General features: G+C 37.0%; 6 protein-coding genes across 6 annotated transcripts; 3 read left to right on the forward strand and 3 right to left on the reverse strand.

Moving 5' to 3' along the window:
• Nucleotides 1-132: 132 nt before the first annotated feature.
• On the forward strand, nucleotides 133-753 carry C9374_010384 (uncharacterized protein; the record flags this gene model as incomplete). Its single annotated transcript, XM_044685922.1, has 1 exon — nucleotides 133-753. One exon carries the CDS (start codon nucleotides 133-135, stop codon nucleotides 751-753), a length of 621 nt encoding a protein of 206 aa, XP_044544184.1.
• Nucleotides 754-842: 89 nt separating this feature from the next.
• On the reverse strand, nucleotides 843-2,552 carry C9374_010385 (uncharacterized protein; the record flags this gene model as incomplete). Its single annotated transcript, XM_044685923.1, has 1 exon — nucleotides 843-2,552. One exon carries the CDS (start codon nucleotides 2,550-2,552, stop codon nucleotides 843-845), a length of 1,710 nt encoding a protein of 569 aa, XP_044544185.1.
• Nucleotides 2,553-3,740: 1,188 nt separating this feature from the next.
• On the forward strand, nucleotides 3,741-6,412 carry C9374_010386 (uncharacterized protein; the record flags this gene model as incomplete). The annotated part of the gene is made up of 2 exons (XM_044685924.1): nucleotides 3,741-4,505; nucleotides 4,640-6,412. The coding sequence occupies 2 exons, from the start codon at nucleotides 3,741-3,743 to the stop codon at nucleotides 6,410-6,412; spliced, it is 2,538 nt and encodes an 845-aa protein (XP_044544186.1).
• Nucleotides 6,413-6,624: 212 nt separating this feature from the next.
• Nucleotides 6,625-8,757, forward strand: C9374_010387 (uncharacterized protein; the record flags this gene model as incomplete). Its single annotated transcript, XM_044685925.1, has 1 exon — nucleotides 6,625-8,757. One exon carries the CDS (start codon nucleotides 6,625-6,627, stop codon nucleotides 8,755-8,757), a length of 2,133 nt encoding a protein of 710 aa, XP_044544187.1.
• Nucleotides 8,758-8,792: 35 nt separating this feature from the next.
• On the reverse strand, nucleotides 8,793-10,892 carry C9374_010388 (uncharacterized protein; the record flags this gene model as incomplete). Its single annotated transcript, XM_044685926.1, has 1 exon — nucleotides 8,793-10,892. One exon carries the CDS (start codon nucleotides 10,890-10,892, stop codon nucleotides 8,793-8,795), a length of 2,100 nt encoding a protein of 699 aa, XP_044544188.1.
• Nucleotides 10,893-11,068: 176 nt separating this feature from the next.
• Nucleotides 11,069-18,195, reverse strand: C9374_010389 (uncharacterized protein; the record flags this gene model as incomplete). Its single annotated transcript, XM_044685927.1, has 6 exons — nucleotides 11,069-11,146; nucleotides 11,432-11,468; nucleotides 11,610-17,217; nucleotides 17,260-17,613; nucleotides 17,681-17,915; nucleotides 18,073-18,195. The coding sequence occupies 6 exons, from the start codon at nucleotides 18,193-18,195 to the stop codon at nucleotides 11,069-11,071; spliced, it is 6,435 nt and encodes a 2,144-aa protein (XP_044544189.1).
• Between the last annotated feature and the right edge of the window lie 499 nt (nucleotides 18,196-18,694).

Raw genomic sequence — 18,694 nt, forward strand, 5'->3', positions numbered from 1 at the left:
TCCAAGATCAGCAATCCAAAATCATTTCTATCGTAACAGACTCGTGTATGACTGCAATACTGAAAATAAAAATGAACTTGCATGCATTTTCAAAAGTGATTCAAGTGTTTCAGAAATCGTTTCAAAAAAAAAATGTCTGTTCAACCAGGATATGGTTATTCATTCTTGGTCATGCCTTCCGAGGCCTTTTCGAAATTTCAAGAAATGTTTGATGCTTTTAATGATGATTGGAAATTGGATAATCATGGAAAGGAATTTAAAAAGTCGTCATTGAATAATAATGACAGTACGGATCGACCACGACAGAATTTTCATTCCACATTTGTTGGAAAAATTCCGAATAGCAAGAAAGAGGAAGCGATTAAAGCCTTGCAGGAATTGGTCACAAATGGAGCAGATGGCAAGAAATTGTATCCATTCAAAGCAACCATTGAACATTTTATGATTTCTCCTGTTGAGAGAATTAAAAACAAAAAGGTGTATTGTTTATTTGCCGCTTTGAAAATTGAAACATTGAGGCAAGATCAAATGTCATTTGTACATGCTAGAAGAAAATGTGCAGAAATTACTGGTGGAAAAATTGTTTATAATGAGAACGAAGCTCATGTATCATTGATTTATACTGATGAGACTCATGTAGAGGAATTAAAACAAATCGTTGATCGGTTTAACGACAAATTTGAATTCGAAATTGATGAAGTGGCGATTAAATTCCATGAAGATACAGTCAAAATTCCATTTATCAAGGAGTAGGAAATGAATTTTAAAGATTATCGAAATTTTCGTGTATTAATTAAATTTTTATGATTAATTTACAGTTGTTCCCATAATTTACAACGCGCTTATTCATGCTCATTCCACCAGATGACACAATAATTCTTGATAAAATCGTCATAGGTCATCCAAAAACATCCATCATCTTTCGCTTCATGATTCAATTCTTTTGAGAGTTGAGGATATTTCTGCCATTCCTTAGAATTGTCACCAAAACTTCCTCCCCATTCTGTGTTGGCCCATGTATTTCGTATTTTTATCAAATTCAGATTGTGTTGAGAAAATTTCCTATACTCGAGAATACTGTATCCATGATAATGCACAATTCCCAACGAGTCTACTGCACCATCCCCTCCATTCACAGCCTTACTTGTACAAACTGGCACGCTCTTTTCACTGTCCAGTAATCGTTCAATTAGAGGCCAAAACTTATTTTCGTTCATTAACCTTCTACCCTCTGAATTTTCTCCAGAAAACCATTCGAAATGTTTTGCCTTACCGCCCAATAAGGCTACCAACACATGAGCTGGATTAAAGGAATGTTTTGAAGGCGCAAGATCTATATATCCACCAACCATTTTTGCAAAAGCTTTTTCAATGAGGGGTATCCATAACTCTCCTTTCGCTGCGTATGACTTGGCATACACAAAGTCACTATGCATTGGACAGTAATCATCGAGAAGAACGGTATATTTCTTTCCTGGTTCTTCAGAGTGGAACGTGACAGCATACAGACCTAGGCTTGGATCCACTGATTCACACAAGCAAAAGACGTTTTGAATTTCCTTGGGACGGATGGCAGCTCCAGATAAGGATTGAATGAGCCAACAATTTCCAACACTGCCTTGTCTTGGTGCTGTGGCTGAAAATCCCTTTTTCACTATTGCCACATCTCCATGAAAGAAATCGTAGGCTCGCACCCAGTCGGATTGAGGAGGAAAATCTTCATCGACGAATCGTTTACCTTCCATTCGAAGATGAGATGCAAGGCCTTGAACGAGAGAAATGCTTGCAGGATATGAAAATCCCATATTTCTATGTGCTGTTCTCTCCGATATTTGTGCAGCAATGATTTGGTGACAGCTTGTCTCAGTCGGTTCTTCTAAGGTATGTGCACAGATGGAAATGGTGTCATCTTCCAGTACCACGAGTGGCCTACTTTGTGATACAATCACCACTTTTTCATAGGACCGATCTGAAGATTTGAAAACAAAGGCATGATTGACACCACTCAAAGATGAAAAAGTACCATTCGGTTGCACTTGGCCATACGGTAATAATTTTCCTTCAAAATCAACCCAGTATGCGTCCAGGGTGTGTTGTGTCGTATTCTTTACCGAAATTGGAGCTTGACTGAATCCACTCAATGATTTCAATCCAGTACTGTATCCAGGAAAATCATCTTTCTTTGAAAATTCATAGCAGACCTTAACGAAATTCTTGTCCAAAGGAGGAGGCACCGGAGTGGAAGGAACAAGCGATGGGTTATGAACCTGACCCGATTTCAACACACAACCATTCTCTAACGAAGAGTCCAATACAAAGAGTCCTACAATTTTCTCAGGCTGTTCCAAACTTCTCATCAAAAAGCAATGAGTCAAAAAGCTCTGTTGCCCGACCATATCTTTGGGAAATATGGTAGCGACCTCTATTTCCTTGCCTTCATAATTGATCCAGTACAGTTTGATGGTTTCCGAGGAGGAGTCATTTTGAAAATACACGACCAGTTTCTCATCTCCCGCTATGGATCGTAAATTCGAGGGTTTGAAAATATCCATGAATGCTGATTCAGCAATGAATAATTTTTTTTTGGAGCTATTGAATCTTTACTAGTATTTGAAGTTATTAAATATTTACAAAACCAATGGTTGAACATGAGATTATAGAAAATGAACTTGTGATGGTGATCGACTCCTTTGAAAAGGTTGAAATAAGGTTAAAAAAATTAAATCAATATAACAACGGCAGCAACGGTTCCAACCGCAACTGCACCTGTAAGGACTGCTGCTCCCACAGGTCCTGTTACGATTCCTGCTGCACCAACCATACTTGCGTGTTGAAGAAGAGAAACAGTGGAGCCTGCTGCAACTCCTCCTCCGTTGGCAATTGCAGCGGAAGACATCCAACTGGCAGCCCAGGAACCAGCAGCGATTCCTGTTTTGGTAAAACCAACAACTTAACTGGCCATGATGGTGGAAACGGAGGCTCCAACGAACGCAGAAGCACTTGCGAGGAGAGGAATCATTTTGGTGAGGAAGGTATGAAAATGTGAATTTTGTTTTTGAGTTGAGGAATGAATGGAAATAGAAGATTCTAAATTTATTGGCCAAGAGTTGAGAATTCCCAACTCTGGAAAAAGAAATGCTCCTTATTTCGAAAAGGTAATCTCCCAGGAGAAAGTGCACGATATAGTACAGTTCTACATGACAAGATGGTTCCTTTGCAATAGTTGTCATCCAGACCACAAACATATTCTTTTTTTTCATTCAATGATCGTGTTGATTTTTCGTTTGTTAACATTATTCACTTAGGGAGTTGCTCACGAAGCGTTTCCTATCTCCCTCACCCTCCATGGAGAATGAAAAAGAATGAAACAACATTGGTTCATGTTCTTTCATACATGTTCAAACTGTTGTGAATCTCTATGAAACTGACATTTTGATGCGTTGTGGATGAATTCAAAAACTCCAATAGCACTCTCGAGAGGAGGAGCGAAACGAAAAAAATAAGTGCGTCACTCCCTTCGCGTTATTGCCATCAAAAAGTATCTCCTGGAGCGATATTTTTCTTGGACGACTAGTACCATCCCCACCACGTTTGGTGCTCACTTTGAGTGTCGTTGTTGTTAAATATTCAATCAACAACAGAAAAACACGCTCTTCACTGATTGATAACTGTGAAGAATTTATATTGAAAAGTTTTAATCGGTTACCTAGTGTCGTTGAACAGTCATCATCATCGCTGAAATGAATGGACACTTTCCGACTGTTTCAAACGCATCGGGGTTAGCCTCTGCTTCACAAGGAAATACAAGTTTTTCGAAAACACAACCATCACCTCCATACCATGGCAGTAGTAGTAGTAATAATCATCATCATGGGCAAGCATGGACGAACCATCACAATTCCAATCAACATTATCCGCAACCAGCACAGCAACCACCAACGCTTTCTGTACCCATTACACCATCGTCATCATCAACACTTTCTCCATCATCGTCTTCTAATTTATTAAATGTAAATTCGCCAGGACATCACCCTTCCTCTGCTCAGCAACATCAATATCCAAACTTTCATGGAAATAATTATTACAACACATCCAATAACAGTTCCAACTATTCAGTGCCGCAACATTCACAAGGCTATAGTAACCAAAACACAGCCTCTTCTCAAATGAGCTATAATGGAAATTACTCCACGAGTTCCCAATATAACAATAAGCCCTACTCCCATAACGCTGCTAATAATGTATATCCATCATCATCCAACAATTCTCATCAAGGAGTGATGCCGAGTAACGGAAGCGTTGCACAACAAGGTATGAACCAGGTCGGAACTCCGCCTTCACAAAAACAGTATACCTATAATTTAATGACCTCATTCCAAACGACTCCATTGCATCCATCTCCTCACAATAATGAGACATCAATACTTCAACAACCACCTATGTCCTCTGAATTTCATCCTATTGCCTGTGTGCAGTGCCGGAAGCAACATAAGCAGTGTGACAAGGTTAGTATTTTTAAAAAAGTGTAAAATTTTAACAAAATGACTCATAATGCATTTTTATCTGCTGATTATTACTCATTGCATTATCTACTCGTTTAATTTCAAATTCTCAAAATGTTAATGTTTTGACATTTCAGAGACTTCCAAGCTGCAATAGATGTGAATCAAAAGGAATTGCTTGTGAGTACAAAACTCCACGAAGAATGAGATATCCCAATCCTCAACTCAAACAGCAGAAAGAAGAAAACGACCAACCTAAAAAGAAAAAGAAGAAGACTCCTGAAGAAAATAATGAATCAACAGTGTCGCAACCACCAATGCAGTCATCTGAAGATTCTCTTAGTACACCTGTCGATACAACTTGGACATCAAAAATACCTCAAACTCTAACCAAGAAACATGTTATTGATCTTTATTATAAAATGATATGTGATCATTTTATCATTATAGATCGAGCTCTTCTTGAAAAACATATACTACATAAGAGCTCTGACGAAGAAGCTGAAGAAGAACTTCCATATAAGAAGGAGATGCAATGTTTTTATTTTGGGATCCAAGCTCTCGTGGAACAACGTTTAGGAATGGGAGATCAAGCTGAAAAAACAGCTAGAAAAGCACGTGACATGTTGTCTAAATTGTTTGACGAAGTTTCAAATTATGTTGTTGCGTGTATATATGCTACACTAGGTGCTTATGAAATTGGAAGTGGAAGGGTTAAGCTTTCCAAGTTTTATTTAAAAAATGCAAAATTTTACTTTGAGGAAATGGACGATACTGAAAAGCAAAATCTTAATGAGTATGAAAAAACTCTACAAAAATACCTATCATCGATAGACATTGTTAACGCTGACAGCGAGCTAGGAATTAATACTTTTATTCATAATTTTCCAAAGGTTTTTGAGAATACCACTGGTTTTCCTTTGCCTCAGGAAATTGTAAAGGCGACTCAACAAGAAGTGAGTCCTTCCAATTGTCTTGACTATTTGAAAATTATTGAAATGGTTGCATCCTATCTCAACAAATACTTCCGCTCATTGGCTGCCAAGAACAGAAATGATAGAGAGATGGAAATTTATGATAGAGGATCTAACCTTTGTCAGTCATTACTTCTCAACGGACTTCGCGTAGGAGTGCTTACAAAGGCCGGGTACGGAAAACAATTGATCGAAGAAAGTTCATTGCGCATTACATACTCATCACAAAGCGAGTTTTTCCCATTCCTACCTGTTATTGTGATACCGCATGTTGCTTTGGCGTCAAGAATTCACTTACAAATATGTAAAAAGATTGAGAGTGGCACAAGACAAAATAATCAGAAAGGATTATTATCGGATGGTCAGAGTTTTGGCCCTGTGGACTATTTTGAAATTTTAACCAAAGATTATCGAGCTTTGAATGTATTAAGCAAACGATTCAAACGTGTCTCTCTATGTTATGGATCATTGATGGATGAAATTGGTCAAATGTTAAAGAAGCGCTCAGCATCTCTCACTTCTGACAACAATAACGTTGAAGACAATGCAATGTTGAACGTTCTATCCACAAATCAATCTCCATCAAAACCTCAAGCACCAACTTGTGACGTCAGCCAAGCCATGCAGCCCAGCACTTTTGATGCAGGACTGCCACCACTTTCGTTCCTCATTGGTTATGTCAATGAAACAGCAGCTAATAACCCTAATGTGTTAAAACCTCCAACAACAGAAAACAGATCTCTATTTTCACAACTTCTGGGCACTTCTGACAATACAAGCTCATCCTCACTGTCCCCTCTTATCACTACCAAATCACCCTCGCAACAAGAATTATATTTTGTTGATCCTTTTTTCACGCACGAAGATTTGCAACAAATATTTTCACCATCCACCTATGGAGATTTTGAAGAAGGTGAATTGAATCAGTTCATGTAATGACACGAGGTCAATCTCAATTACTATTCCAATAAAACCATATGGAAATTCTCTTGATTTGTGAAACAATCATTGTTTGCCAGACATTCTTGAAAGAAACATGTTGACAGGGTCTCGTTACAGATTCAAACACGAGATGGAAATTCCACGATGGAGTTTGTTAACCTTTCTCAACGGAAGCAGCCACGGAATGCGAAACCCAAAACAAAAAAATGCAAAATCATTACCCTGGTTCTTCGTCAGACGATTTCAACCCGTTATCATCCTCGTTTGGTAGCTCTTTGCGGGAATATGATGCATCCACATGGTCACCTACTTCCTCGTCTATGCAACACACTCCTCCAATCATCACGAATAATGGCTCGGAATCCCACAACCATCACACAACCATTCACTCCTATTCCAATACTCAACCACCTACAAATATTCCTCCATTCATCATGTCCTCTAATCATCATCCAGCACAACATCATAACAACCCTCCCATGAACATGAATTATTTCATGATGAACCACACCAATCATCATCCCCCTTTATTCCTAACTGCTGCTGCCCTTCCTTCCTCTACTATAGTACCTACCGCATATGATGAATATTCAATGATCATTCCAACCGCAACTCCCACTAATATTTCCTCATCTTCTCCATTGTCATCGGAGGCTCAATTTTTCGCTATTGCTTGTGAACCATGTAGAAAGCAACATAGAAAATGTTCAAAACATCTTCCGAGCTGCATGGAATGTAAGCAACGAGGTGTAGAATGTGTATATAGAGAATCAAAAAGAATTAAATCGTCCTCTTCATCTTCATCAGTAGAAGAAAAACACTCGAAACGAAACACAAAAGAACACTCTACGAGTGTCAAAGACAAAAAATTGAAATACAAGCCTTATGAAAAAGCATCTACTGAAAGCAGCGATAAACGTGGGAATGATGTGGTGGGCCAAAATGAAAATCTTAATAGCACCGAGTTTGATGAAGAAACTGGTCATTTAAATAAGAGAAATGTCATTGAGTTTTATTATGAATTTGCAAGCGATGGATGTCCATGTATAGCGAGAGAAGAATTTGAAAAATTTCTATTTTCGTCACCCTCTTTATCATCATTTGACTCGAGCAATTCATCAAACAGCAGTGAAGAACTCAACGATTCCAATTCAGTGGAACGTGAGGCATGGTTGGCCATCTTTTTGTCCATTCGAGCCTTGTGTGAATGCAGATATGGGCTCACGGAATTGGCTGAAAAAAGCGCTCAGAAAGCAAAGAATCTACTCTCTAAAATGTTTGATCAGTTCAATAATTATCATGTAGCTGTGGTCTATGGAAATTTAGCAACGTATGAAGCTTGGTGTGGACGGTTTGAAAATGCTAAATTTTATGTTCAAATTCTCAGTTACTGTGTCAACAGTTTATTCCCAGATGCGACAAAGAGAGAACAAATGAATATTTATGAAAGAAATTTGGAATCTGTAGTTTTCTATTTTAATCGAATTATTAGCGATAATTTTGAAAAGATGGGCATTCAACAAGTAGTGCAACGAATTCCTGAAGTATTCTCCTTTTTCACAGGCAAGCAATGTCCAAGTAATTGGCTGAAATTACTTCAACAAGAAATTACATCAGAAAATTGTTTTGAAATATGGAGTGTCATACAAGTAATTATCGAGGATTTGAAACAAGCAGTGATTGCTAATGTAAACAGCCCATCAACGAAGCAGATCATTCCTGCATGTTATGGTTACAGAAAAGAGTATAGCAGCATGATTGAGCCAGTGTTTACATTATTTTCGCACAGCGTTAAAATTTCCATTCTTGCCAAGTCGTCCAGTCCGTTGGTCAGAGGAGTAATTGAGAAGTGTGCTTTAGAAATCACTCAAATTACAGAACATGAAGCTTTTCCCTTGTTTCCTGTAGAAGTTGTGGCTTGTGTCATTGCTGCTAGTCAAATTCATATTCAAATTGTCAAGATGCTCTTACAACAAGACTCGGCTGATTTTATGTACAATGGAAACAACTATTTTGAAATTTTACAGAAAGACTTGAGAGGTATTGACATTCTGCGCAAACGGTACAAAATTCTTTCAAAATTCTCCAATTTAATTGGAGAAATAGAGGATTGTGTGTCTCTAATTAAGGCAAAAATAGCATTGGGTTTAGAACGAGATGTCATCTACCCTCAACACGGCGTAATGGAAGAACAAACAAGTTATCAGCCTACCATGGCCACACAAAGTGGCGGCGGAGATTTGTTGGTGCCAGAACAGAATTTCTTGCTTTTTGAAGACATTATTTCTGCAAATTTACTTTCTAGTGACGATTTGAACCATGTGTTCGATTTTGAATAAAATGTTGAATTAAATAAATACAATTTTGATATTTATTATTCAGTCTTTAGATCAAGACGCACTAGTTCTTCAGTTAAAAACTTCACAACAAAGTCAATATTTCCTCTGTGAGCCTCATGCATGAGTTCATAATTTTCTCTGTATGTTTCGTGCTGTTTCAACTGATGATATAATGTTTCTTCATTGTCAACAGTCATCGAAATAATTTCTAACTCGGTACACAAACGAATTATCGTATTTGTCAATTCTGCAGAATCAACAGAATTGATTAATGAGCCTCCTCCATTGTGCACGGGAGAAGGAGTAGAAATGGACTGAGAGGAAGGAGATGCCACTGCTGCAGGAGACGTAATGCTTGAAGATCCCATCGATGTTGAATTAGACTCACTAAATTTTCCTATTAAATATCTACGGTATCTTTGAATGGATTGGGTCTTGAAATTAAAGAGAGCCTTGGTATTTGTAAATATAAGAATGTTGGCGAGGACGGCCTTGTCATAATATGCATACTTGAGAGCTAGTGAGGCAACATATTTCAAAAAATCAATATTTTGTTTTAGCAGCAGGGCCGTACCACTTGTTGAAGGATTCTTTTCTTTGGGAGTGTTTTCAAAAATGTGTTTGGAATACATGGCAGCCTCGCTATATTGCATACCTGAAGCCAAATAGGTGGAGATTGCCTCTGAAATTTGATGTTCTTTCTTGAGGTCATCGGCCTTGTGCTTTAAAGAGGTGGCCATTTTTCTCTTACTTTCTAGCTTTTGTTGAAGTGAATTAATGTCCCTGCTCAATGATGATGATGACCTTGTACTGCTATTATTGGTATGTGTACTAGTGCTGCTACTTGCTGTAGCAATACTATGCTCAGTTTTCATGCTGACATTCTTGTTATCCATGGATGTAGGCTGCTTATTTCTTTTTGTTTTTGGCTCCTCGTTGACACTAGGTTTAGACTCAACAACGTCTTCTAATGGTCGCTTAGGGGAAGATGCCGTCTTTTTAGTATCCGATGATTTTTTACCTTGACTACTACTGCTGCTTTCCCCAACTTCAGCTTTTGTGGTTTTCCGCGATTTGACGCCCTTGATCTTGGTTTCTTTTTCAGCCTTTTTCTTTGCTTCTGGTTGTGTTGTGGATTTTTTCTTTTTACTCTTTTTATCACTGTGCTCCTCTGATGATTCATGAGAAATGTCCTCCATATTGTTTTCGGAATCGGATTCATGACTTGATCGTCTCTTTGATTCTTTCTTACTGACAACAGGTTTTTTTGTTGAAATTTCATGATCACTTGATTCGTTATTAGATTCTTCATCTTGTTGTGGTTTTGGAGGTTGAGCAGTCATTCGATTCGCTAATAAAAGTGTCTTATTTGAAATTGTTGGTCTTGGAGGAGGTTCTACTTTTTGTTCAGTAACGCTGTTTCCATTTGTAGATGAGGATGCTGCTGTGGATTTGGATGAATTAATATTTACGGAAGGATTTGTAGGTTGTTTAGTAGTTGCTGCTGTTGATGAGTTTTTAGTTGATGATGATGATGGCTGTTTCTTATTGGTGAGAGTCTGCTGTTGTTCCTCTACAATAACGTTATCAGCAGATAGTGGTGAGAGAAGTATTGGTCTCCTATAGGCTTCACCCTCTAGAAATTCTCTAAAGGTGTTGGAAGGACTTGATGGCTCGGATTGCGTATTTGTGGTGGTGGCAGTGATGGAATTAATTACATTATTATTGGAAGGAGGAATGGAATGATGATTCATAGCTGGTGGAATGGATGCAAAAGGATTAGTAGGTCGTGGTGGTGCTTGAACAACTCCCTTCTTTGCAACTTGTAAATTCTTTTCTGGAAAGGATGGAGGCTTTGTAGTGATGGGAGAAGAAAAGTCATGCAGTCTAGAGGTAAAAGATCCATATTCATGAACACCCAATCCCGACTCTGAAAAGTTTTCCATGTGATCAGCTGGCTCAACATCCTCCGATGATGACATGTTGCTATTATTCATGTCTTCTCTTTCTCCGGAGGGTGGCAGGTAATAATCATTATTAACTCCGTTTGAATGAATGTACGAAGATGTAGTGGAAGGATTAGAGAGAGTTAAAACACCGGATGAATTTGAATTTGATTCATTATTGTCTAGCATTTTGATGAAATGAGAATTGTGTGTGTTATTGGAGGAGAATGTGGAGAATGTGATGGGTAGTTTCGGATTGATGATCTTTCCAATATGTTAAGTTATAATATACTACACGATTGTTGTTGTATGAATATAGTACTGTGTTAAACGTCTCTGAATGGATAATAGAAGTAGAACAATGACTAAATATTATTCACAAGTAAATGATGATAAATAGTCAATGAGTAGTCCAACACTCCACAACAAGTGTTTGTAGATGTCTACAAATTATTATCAATGAGAGATTACAATAATAAAAACATCAATGGTGGTTGTTGGTCAAAAACGTAATGTATCGTCGTCAACAACACCAACCAGAGAGAAAGAAGTGATTGTGCAGACAAAGCAGGTATGTTTGTTTTCGATTCAATATTGGGTGATGGTGTTGTTGTTCAAATTTTTGTTTTTGATTATTTTAGAAAATAAATGATGATAATGTGATGAACAATTTGGTACAAACACGGCTGAGTTCGCAAACTTTCTCTTCATAAAAAGCTCAAACTTACATTAACAATAATTATTATAACAACACAATTCTTCTCTCTGTTAACCGTATGTAATTGCGCTTTTTTAAATTTTTGAAATCATGAACTGACGCCACGCTCCGTTATTGGGTGATGATGAAATTGGCAATGGCTGAATTTTTTTATTTTTGGAATTTAATTTGCAGCCTAATGTCTTGACTCAGCCCTTGAGTCCTTTGGTGTTTCTTCTTCCCTCAATTGACTGGACTCTCCTGGCACCACAGAGCTTGAGGGTGGTACATGAGAATCAACCACTGTAACAGTACTCTCATTTGAAAGGTTACCATTGTTGGATTGATCCTTATTCATCGAAGCAATAATACGTGGTTTCACATCCTCAACCAGTGAAGGCATTGTTTGGGAAAGCTCATTCTCAGTGACGGTCCATAATTGAGGATTAAACTTGAAGACCTCAATGTTGTTCATGACAAGGATCATGTTCTTAAGCAATTCAGGTAAGGCTTCCCTTAAATGATCACTCTTTGGTTTTACCAACAAAAAGCTGTACATGACTTGAAGAATCATAAGCCACAATGATTGAAAGCCATTCTCTTGTTGATTCTCTGAAATTTTGAACATTCTTGGAAGAAAGTGAAGGAATATTCTGGCTAATAAATTGTTTGCACGGACACGAAGTTCTTCCAGAGATGAAATATCCATTTCAGTATTGTGATTAGATTGGTATTCTGTTGTTTTTGGTTTCAAGCCTAATAGAGTTTGAAGGAAGGATTTGACCAATACCTTTTCCATACATAGCATTAATAATTGATCATTTAGCAAATACTTGAGATTCTCGTTTTCAGAGCCACCTATTAATTGTTGTTGGTTCAGAGATGAGGCATATTTAAAGTCACAACTAACAATTAGAGATCGTTGAAGTGTTGAGAGGGCTTGTGTTCTAATGTCTCTTTGAAGTTGGGACAGCATTTGAATTTGATTGCTACTAAGTTGTGACATGAGTAAATTCAACGAATTTCCTGAACTCGACGAGCTGTTAATTCCTCCAGTGCAGCATAAAATTGAAATACCCTCTAAAATTGAGAGCCAAGCATTGATCCATTTGTTGTCTAGCCGAATTACATTCTGAGACCCACTAACAGATGAAAATGCAGTTGAGACAATTCTTTTCAAAATTTCAGAAACTAAATTTTCTAATGTGGATAAAATGTCTTGAGCGAGTGTCATCAGCTTTTTAAGTGTTCCAACAAATTGAGCATGGTTTGAGTTTGAGCTTTGAATATTGACATTGGTAGTTATGGAAGCACTGAGAATGGAAATGAAGGTTTGCACAAAGGTTGGAATATTGTCTGGAACAACAAACCAAATATTAAAGCTACTCTCTTGAGAGTTAATATTACTCTGTTGTAAGCTCAATGTTAAAATATCCAGTGATCTTGATAAGAGTTGTAATTGTTGGGAAGGCTTTAGCGAAGTAAATAGAGTACTACTTGGATTATTGTTGATCCAACTAATTGAGGCAGTTGAAATGCTTTTTAAGATCTTAAAAACTAAATGATCCCAAAATTCAACAATTACTTGTGAAGACGAGGAAAGAGTTAAGGTGTTGACAACATTGGTGTTGTTTGTCATGTTTGTTCTTTCATAAATAAATTTTTTGCCCATTGGTGATAATAAAGTTTCACTATGTCTAGATAGAAACATGTGAATCATGGGAAGTAGGCTCATGTGAAATACTCCAAGAAGGCCTTCATTCCACTGCTTTCCAAGATGATCAATAAGCACAGATAACATTTCTTTCTGTATAAAAGTCCATTCTTGCTGCTCTGATGCTGATTTCTCAGAAACTTGACTTAGTGAGGTTGAAGGAGTAGATAATTCCATACACAATCTCCAAATGCATGTAATACATCTTTGAAGAATATGGTAATGTTGTTTGGTCATTCGTGTTCGCAAATTTGTTTGAGCGGAAGTAGAAATAGGGCTAGCTCTTTCTGTTGAAGCTACACTCGTATTGCTGCCAATTTTTGATGAAACAAGAGCAGAAGGAGCGCTTTGTGGGCTTGAAGGAACCTGATAAATGGATTGTATAACATTAATAGGCTCGTACATTTGTAAAATTGATATCATCAACTTGTATACATGACCATAGGCATAGTTCCAAATGAGTTTCAATCTATCTGTGATGGTATTTCTGTTTAGATTGTTACTAATAAGCACGTCACAGAGTAAATCTAAACAAAACAATGAAGTTTCAATATCACGTTCATAATAGTAATAGGTGGTAACATTGGAATGGGAAGTAGATGATTGCTTTTGTTGGGGTGATGTACTGGTTTTGAGGGCAAAGAGATGTGGAGCAGGAATATGTATAGACATTACAACACCACTTGGTTTACCATTTCTAATCAAAGCGCTAAGCAAATATTCTAACGAATGACCACTCAATTCTTTGGCATCCATCATCAATAGTTCAACAATACGGCATTGCTCAATACATTTCCTAGCTTCATCCAAAGCATGCTTAATCTCAATTGAAAAGTGCTCAAATTCTGTGTCTTGTCCTCCAAGAGCTTGAGACTCGTGATCATCGTCAGAGTCATCAGAATCCAAGGTATTTTTCTTTTTTTCATTGGTTTCGTCGCTACTACTACCGTAGAAACCTCCAAACACACTAGATAAGAGTGAGAATGTTGCACTTTTAACTTGTGTTTGTGCTTGGTTTTGAGATTTAGGTTTTAACTTTTTGGTAGCGCTCTTAGATATGCTTGAAATTATATGTCCATATAGAGAAGATCCAGATGTCAATAGTTGTGAAGAAGCTTGATTTGACAAGGACTGATCACCACTTTCTTTCCTTGGAGAAGAAAGTTTAGATTCGTTTGGTGTTGAAAATTGAAATTCTCTGAGCTGTCTCACAAGTCGCGACTCTATAAGTGACTCTGGCAGTAATTCGAGTTCTCTCATTCTACAAATAAGATCAAGAATATTTTTCCATCCTTCACGTAAATTGTCTCCATATTTTCGAGTAATTGCAAATACAGTTCTACAAGCAAGTTTTGCCTTCTCATTATGTCCAAACATAACAATGGACCTATTTTTATCTGTTCTTGATGTTGAATTAACTTTTCCAATGTTTGAATTAAACGACGAAGAAGAATTGATGATTTGATTAGTACTTGAAGGTGAAGCTGGAGATGTTACGATGCCATCTACACCTCCATTAATTGTTGAAATGACCACACCATCGTGAGAAACTATTGTAGTTGATACAGATGCATTGGTTGGCCAAGTTAACCCAGTAGTATTTTCTAAAGATGGTTGATTGCTGTTACTGTTTGTACAGTTCACAACTGAAATAGAAGGAGGAGTAATTCCATCTAATAGAGTTGTAAATTTGCAAAGAGTAATGACCAAGTTGTCAAAAACATGATGAAGATGATAAGTTGCAGCAACTCTAGCACTATCAAGAAATCCTCTAATTGCTAATTCTAATAAATGAATATCATCTGAATTTTCTAAAATGATTGTTGTAGCCAATATCACATGTCCCCACATGCTCTGGAACATTTCCATGTCATAAATATAGGGAAGGAGATTGTCTTTTTCATTGGAAAATGAGGAAGGTTTTTGAATAAAATTACTTTCATAGTATTCCATTGATCTTCTTACAATAAGTTCGTTCCATACTGTTTCACTTTTGTATGAATCAATCAAACCTGTCACCACTTCAAATTCATTCGTCAAAACATAATGGAAAATTTTTTGAAGTTCGTCCTTTGGCATTTCTTGAAGTTCTTCATGATAACCAACAGTCCTTATGAAACCCTCTAGATTCATTCTATTGTTTCTATTGTGATGATGGTGTAAATCAGTGTGAAGCATCATGATAGCTACAGCCAAAATCCATGCTTGTTCACCGTTTGCTAAATAAGGAACAGCAGGAACTGTACGACCACTACATGACATGTTTCTTTCTTTTGCAAAATTTGTGTTATTATCTCTGTAATAACATTCTCCTAAAAGTTTAACAATTCGTTCTACTTGTTGTCCCTCACCAGAAATTTTGCATCTATTAATGAAATACCTCATTGCTTCATCTATTCTCATTCCATAAAAATCAAAGCCATCCATAAACTGTCTCATGACTTCAAGTGGTAATACATTCCGTAGAGGATCTTTTTTTGATTTGCTAAGGATAGGAATTAAGTAGTTATTCTCTGTTAGTGTGCTGTTATTTTCTGTGGATGCACATTCCTTAATCTTAATATCGACGATTGTGTTTGCTGGTGATGAAAAGCTGTTGAAATAATCGACGATCTTTTGCTTGTCTAGCCAAACATTATATTCGAGAAGGAAATTGGAAATTTTTTCGGCTGCACATTGTAATAAACTAACTGCCTCGTTCCAATCTACAGTTACAGAATTTTCATCCACACTATTTTCATTTCTAATGAAAGAGGTTAAATCTTTTGGAATAACGATATTATAAATTTGTAATAATTGTGTTACTCCTTCCAAAGGGCTGCTATTAAATAGAGAGACAATTTCCATCATTCTATGTTTTTGTTTTTTGTGTAGCTTGATTTCAGATGTCATGTTATTGACGACATGCATATCTAGAGATTGTCTAATATTTTGTTCTTGTTGCTCTTGACATCGTTCTGCCAAGCATCGTACAACACTTAATAGACCTTGCCAAGCTAAAACATGTAATGTATGCAAATTGGGATTGCCTTGAGAGGAAGAAGAAAGAGATACACTGCTTCCAAAGTTGTTTAAATTAGTTGAACCACCCTGACCTAACTGAATGGTATTTCCAACTGTGCTAGTTTGAGTTGAAGGGCTTCCCGTCATGTTTCCAGTAACAGAGCTATTCAATCCAATATAGCTGTTGAGATATAAATAAATGTGCTCAAAAAGATTGGGTACCGTATTTACATTGATATTGGCTTGATTCTTGTCAAAACATCCATAGCAATCATAATGACGATACAAGAATGCAATCAAGTTGGAGTCTCTGCAAACTTCTACAAGATATTCTAAAATTAATTCTTGCAGTTCAAAAGGTAAAAATATTGAACTATTTCCCAAAATTGGTGAGTTAGAAAATTGACTCTTTTTTGAACTTGATCCATATTGTTGTTGAGAGGGAGGGAGGTGTTGAAGTAATGAAAGAAGAATAGCTGCAATTTGTTCGTGTAAAAAACTTCTAATGTTAGATAAACTGAACAAATAAGTAATTGAACACTTCAAAGCTGCTGAAAGAAGCATGAGATTATTTCCATAATTAGAGTGGGTAGGCTGGAGATTTCCTCCATTTGCCGCACCAAGAATGCTTGAAGTTATGGTAGAGCTTGAGCCAAGTCCAGATTGAGTACTTCCACTAAACATCATTTCACCGTTTGATAAGAACAAAATTGTTTGATAAGAAATGTTCACATTTCGTAACAATGCTCGGCATAAGTGATTGCAGATCATACTTAATATATTCTTGTAACTGGAGAGCGTTAAACGATCTCCTAATAGCTCAATCACATGACAAGCCAGGTTAATGCCTAAATATCTTGTTCCAATACTATTCACTGTTGTTGATATGGAGTTGGTACTTGATCCTAATTTCATGGATGGCTGTGAAGTGTTATCCGACACAACAGACGACGTACTGTAAATGTCACACATTTCACAAATAAATTCAAAAATTATTTCTCCCATTGTGGATGATTCATTGGGACATTCATTTAATCTTCGCAAAAACACAATTGTTACCATCTCATGAATTGCTAATTCAGCAGTTTTTCTCAAAGAATCTTTACACAGTTAAAATTAAATATTGTGCTTGGTTGACTTACCTGTGGAGGGACGTGTTTCTCTTCCAATCCTCAAGACGCTTTTTAAAATCTCCAAGATTGTTGACTCATCCAATAATTTTCCTGCCTCACTTTTGATACAACATAAAAATGTATTGATAATTTGGATGAGAACTGATTCAAGGAGAGATGTTTCTGAAGAAATAGATGCAATTGATCCTAAACCACTCCCCAATGAATGATCCAAAATAATTGGACCTCCTGATTCAGACAGAGATCCAGCATCTGTTGCATTAAATTCAAATTGACATTGTTGTACGCTTGTTACTATTTCTTCAATAATCGTCTTTGAGTCTTCCGTGTTGTTGTTCGGAGTAGATTGTGATACTCCTGTTTCTTGGCAAAATTATTCACAAAAAAACAATGAGCGAAACAATAATTAGCAAGAAGGATGCAAACCTACCAATAAAACCTGGAAATTCCAAGAATTTTTGAAGTGATCGCAAAGCCATTGATGTGAGTCTGCCTTCTGTATCTTCGGATTTTATGATGGCAAAGAACGGTTGCAATATGTCCATTGTTGATAACGTTTGCCACGTCAAATTGCTGCTGATCCTCTCTCGTAAATTTCTCATTCCGATGAGGATTGAACTTTCATTTCCTACAGCTCCTTGTTGTCTTGTTATATTTTCATATTGCTTGATTATTCATTTAGGTATTATTATTGTTGAATGTAATATTACGCATATGATGATGATTTGCATATGAATATTTTCATGTAAACCACATCGGGCACAATGTAATCCATTCATCAACTGTAAATAACGAATTGCTAGCAATCATCATCACACTTACAAATCTATATCGATTGGAAAATCTCATGGAATGTACATTCCGCATGCCCAAAATGAGAGCATTCACCTCTCCCAACACGAGTTTTTGTAGTGGGAAATGTTGTTGTTGTGTACTGTTATTCATTGTTATTGTTGTTGTGTTTGTACAAGTACAGAAACCAGACGGTGAGCACAATCACAACAGATCGGAAGATGATGAAGATAAAACAGCCTCCTGTGATTTTTTTTGCTTGCGTGGCCTTTGGATTGCAAAGATACGTATTTTGCGAGTGGTTTAACTTCGAGCCAAAATTCTCCAGCAAGTTTGTTGGTGTGTTGATTGCGTCTCGCCCCTGGTGTGTTTTGTTGTGAAGTCTTTTTAATTTTGTAAAGATTTTGTGAAATTAAGAGTGACACTCATTAATTCACCATAGAGTACGTTGGTGTGTTTGATTTGATAGATGGAACTTCAACCGTTGTGTTGTTGCAATCTTGGGCTAACAACAGTCGCTCTTGCAAAGAGATTCGTACATCTTTCCAAATACCTTCAATTTTCAAGGGACCTCCTTCTGTGAATGATTCATGTATAAAGAACAATTTTTAGCCAACAATGCTGCCTCACACACGTTCAAATTGGAACTAGT

The sequence above is a fragment of the Naegleria lovaniensis genome (assembly GCF_003324165.1).
Source record: "Naegleria lovaniensis strain ATCC 30569 chromosome Unknown tig042, whole genome shotgun sequence".
Taxonomy (NCBI): Eukaryota; Heterolobosea; class Eutetramitea; order Acrasida; family Naegleriidae; genus Naegleria; species Naegleria lovaniensis.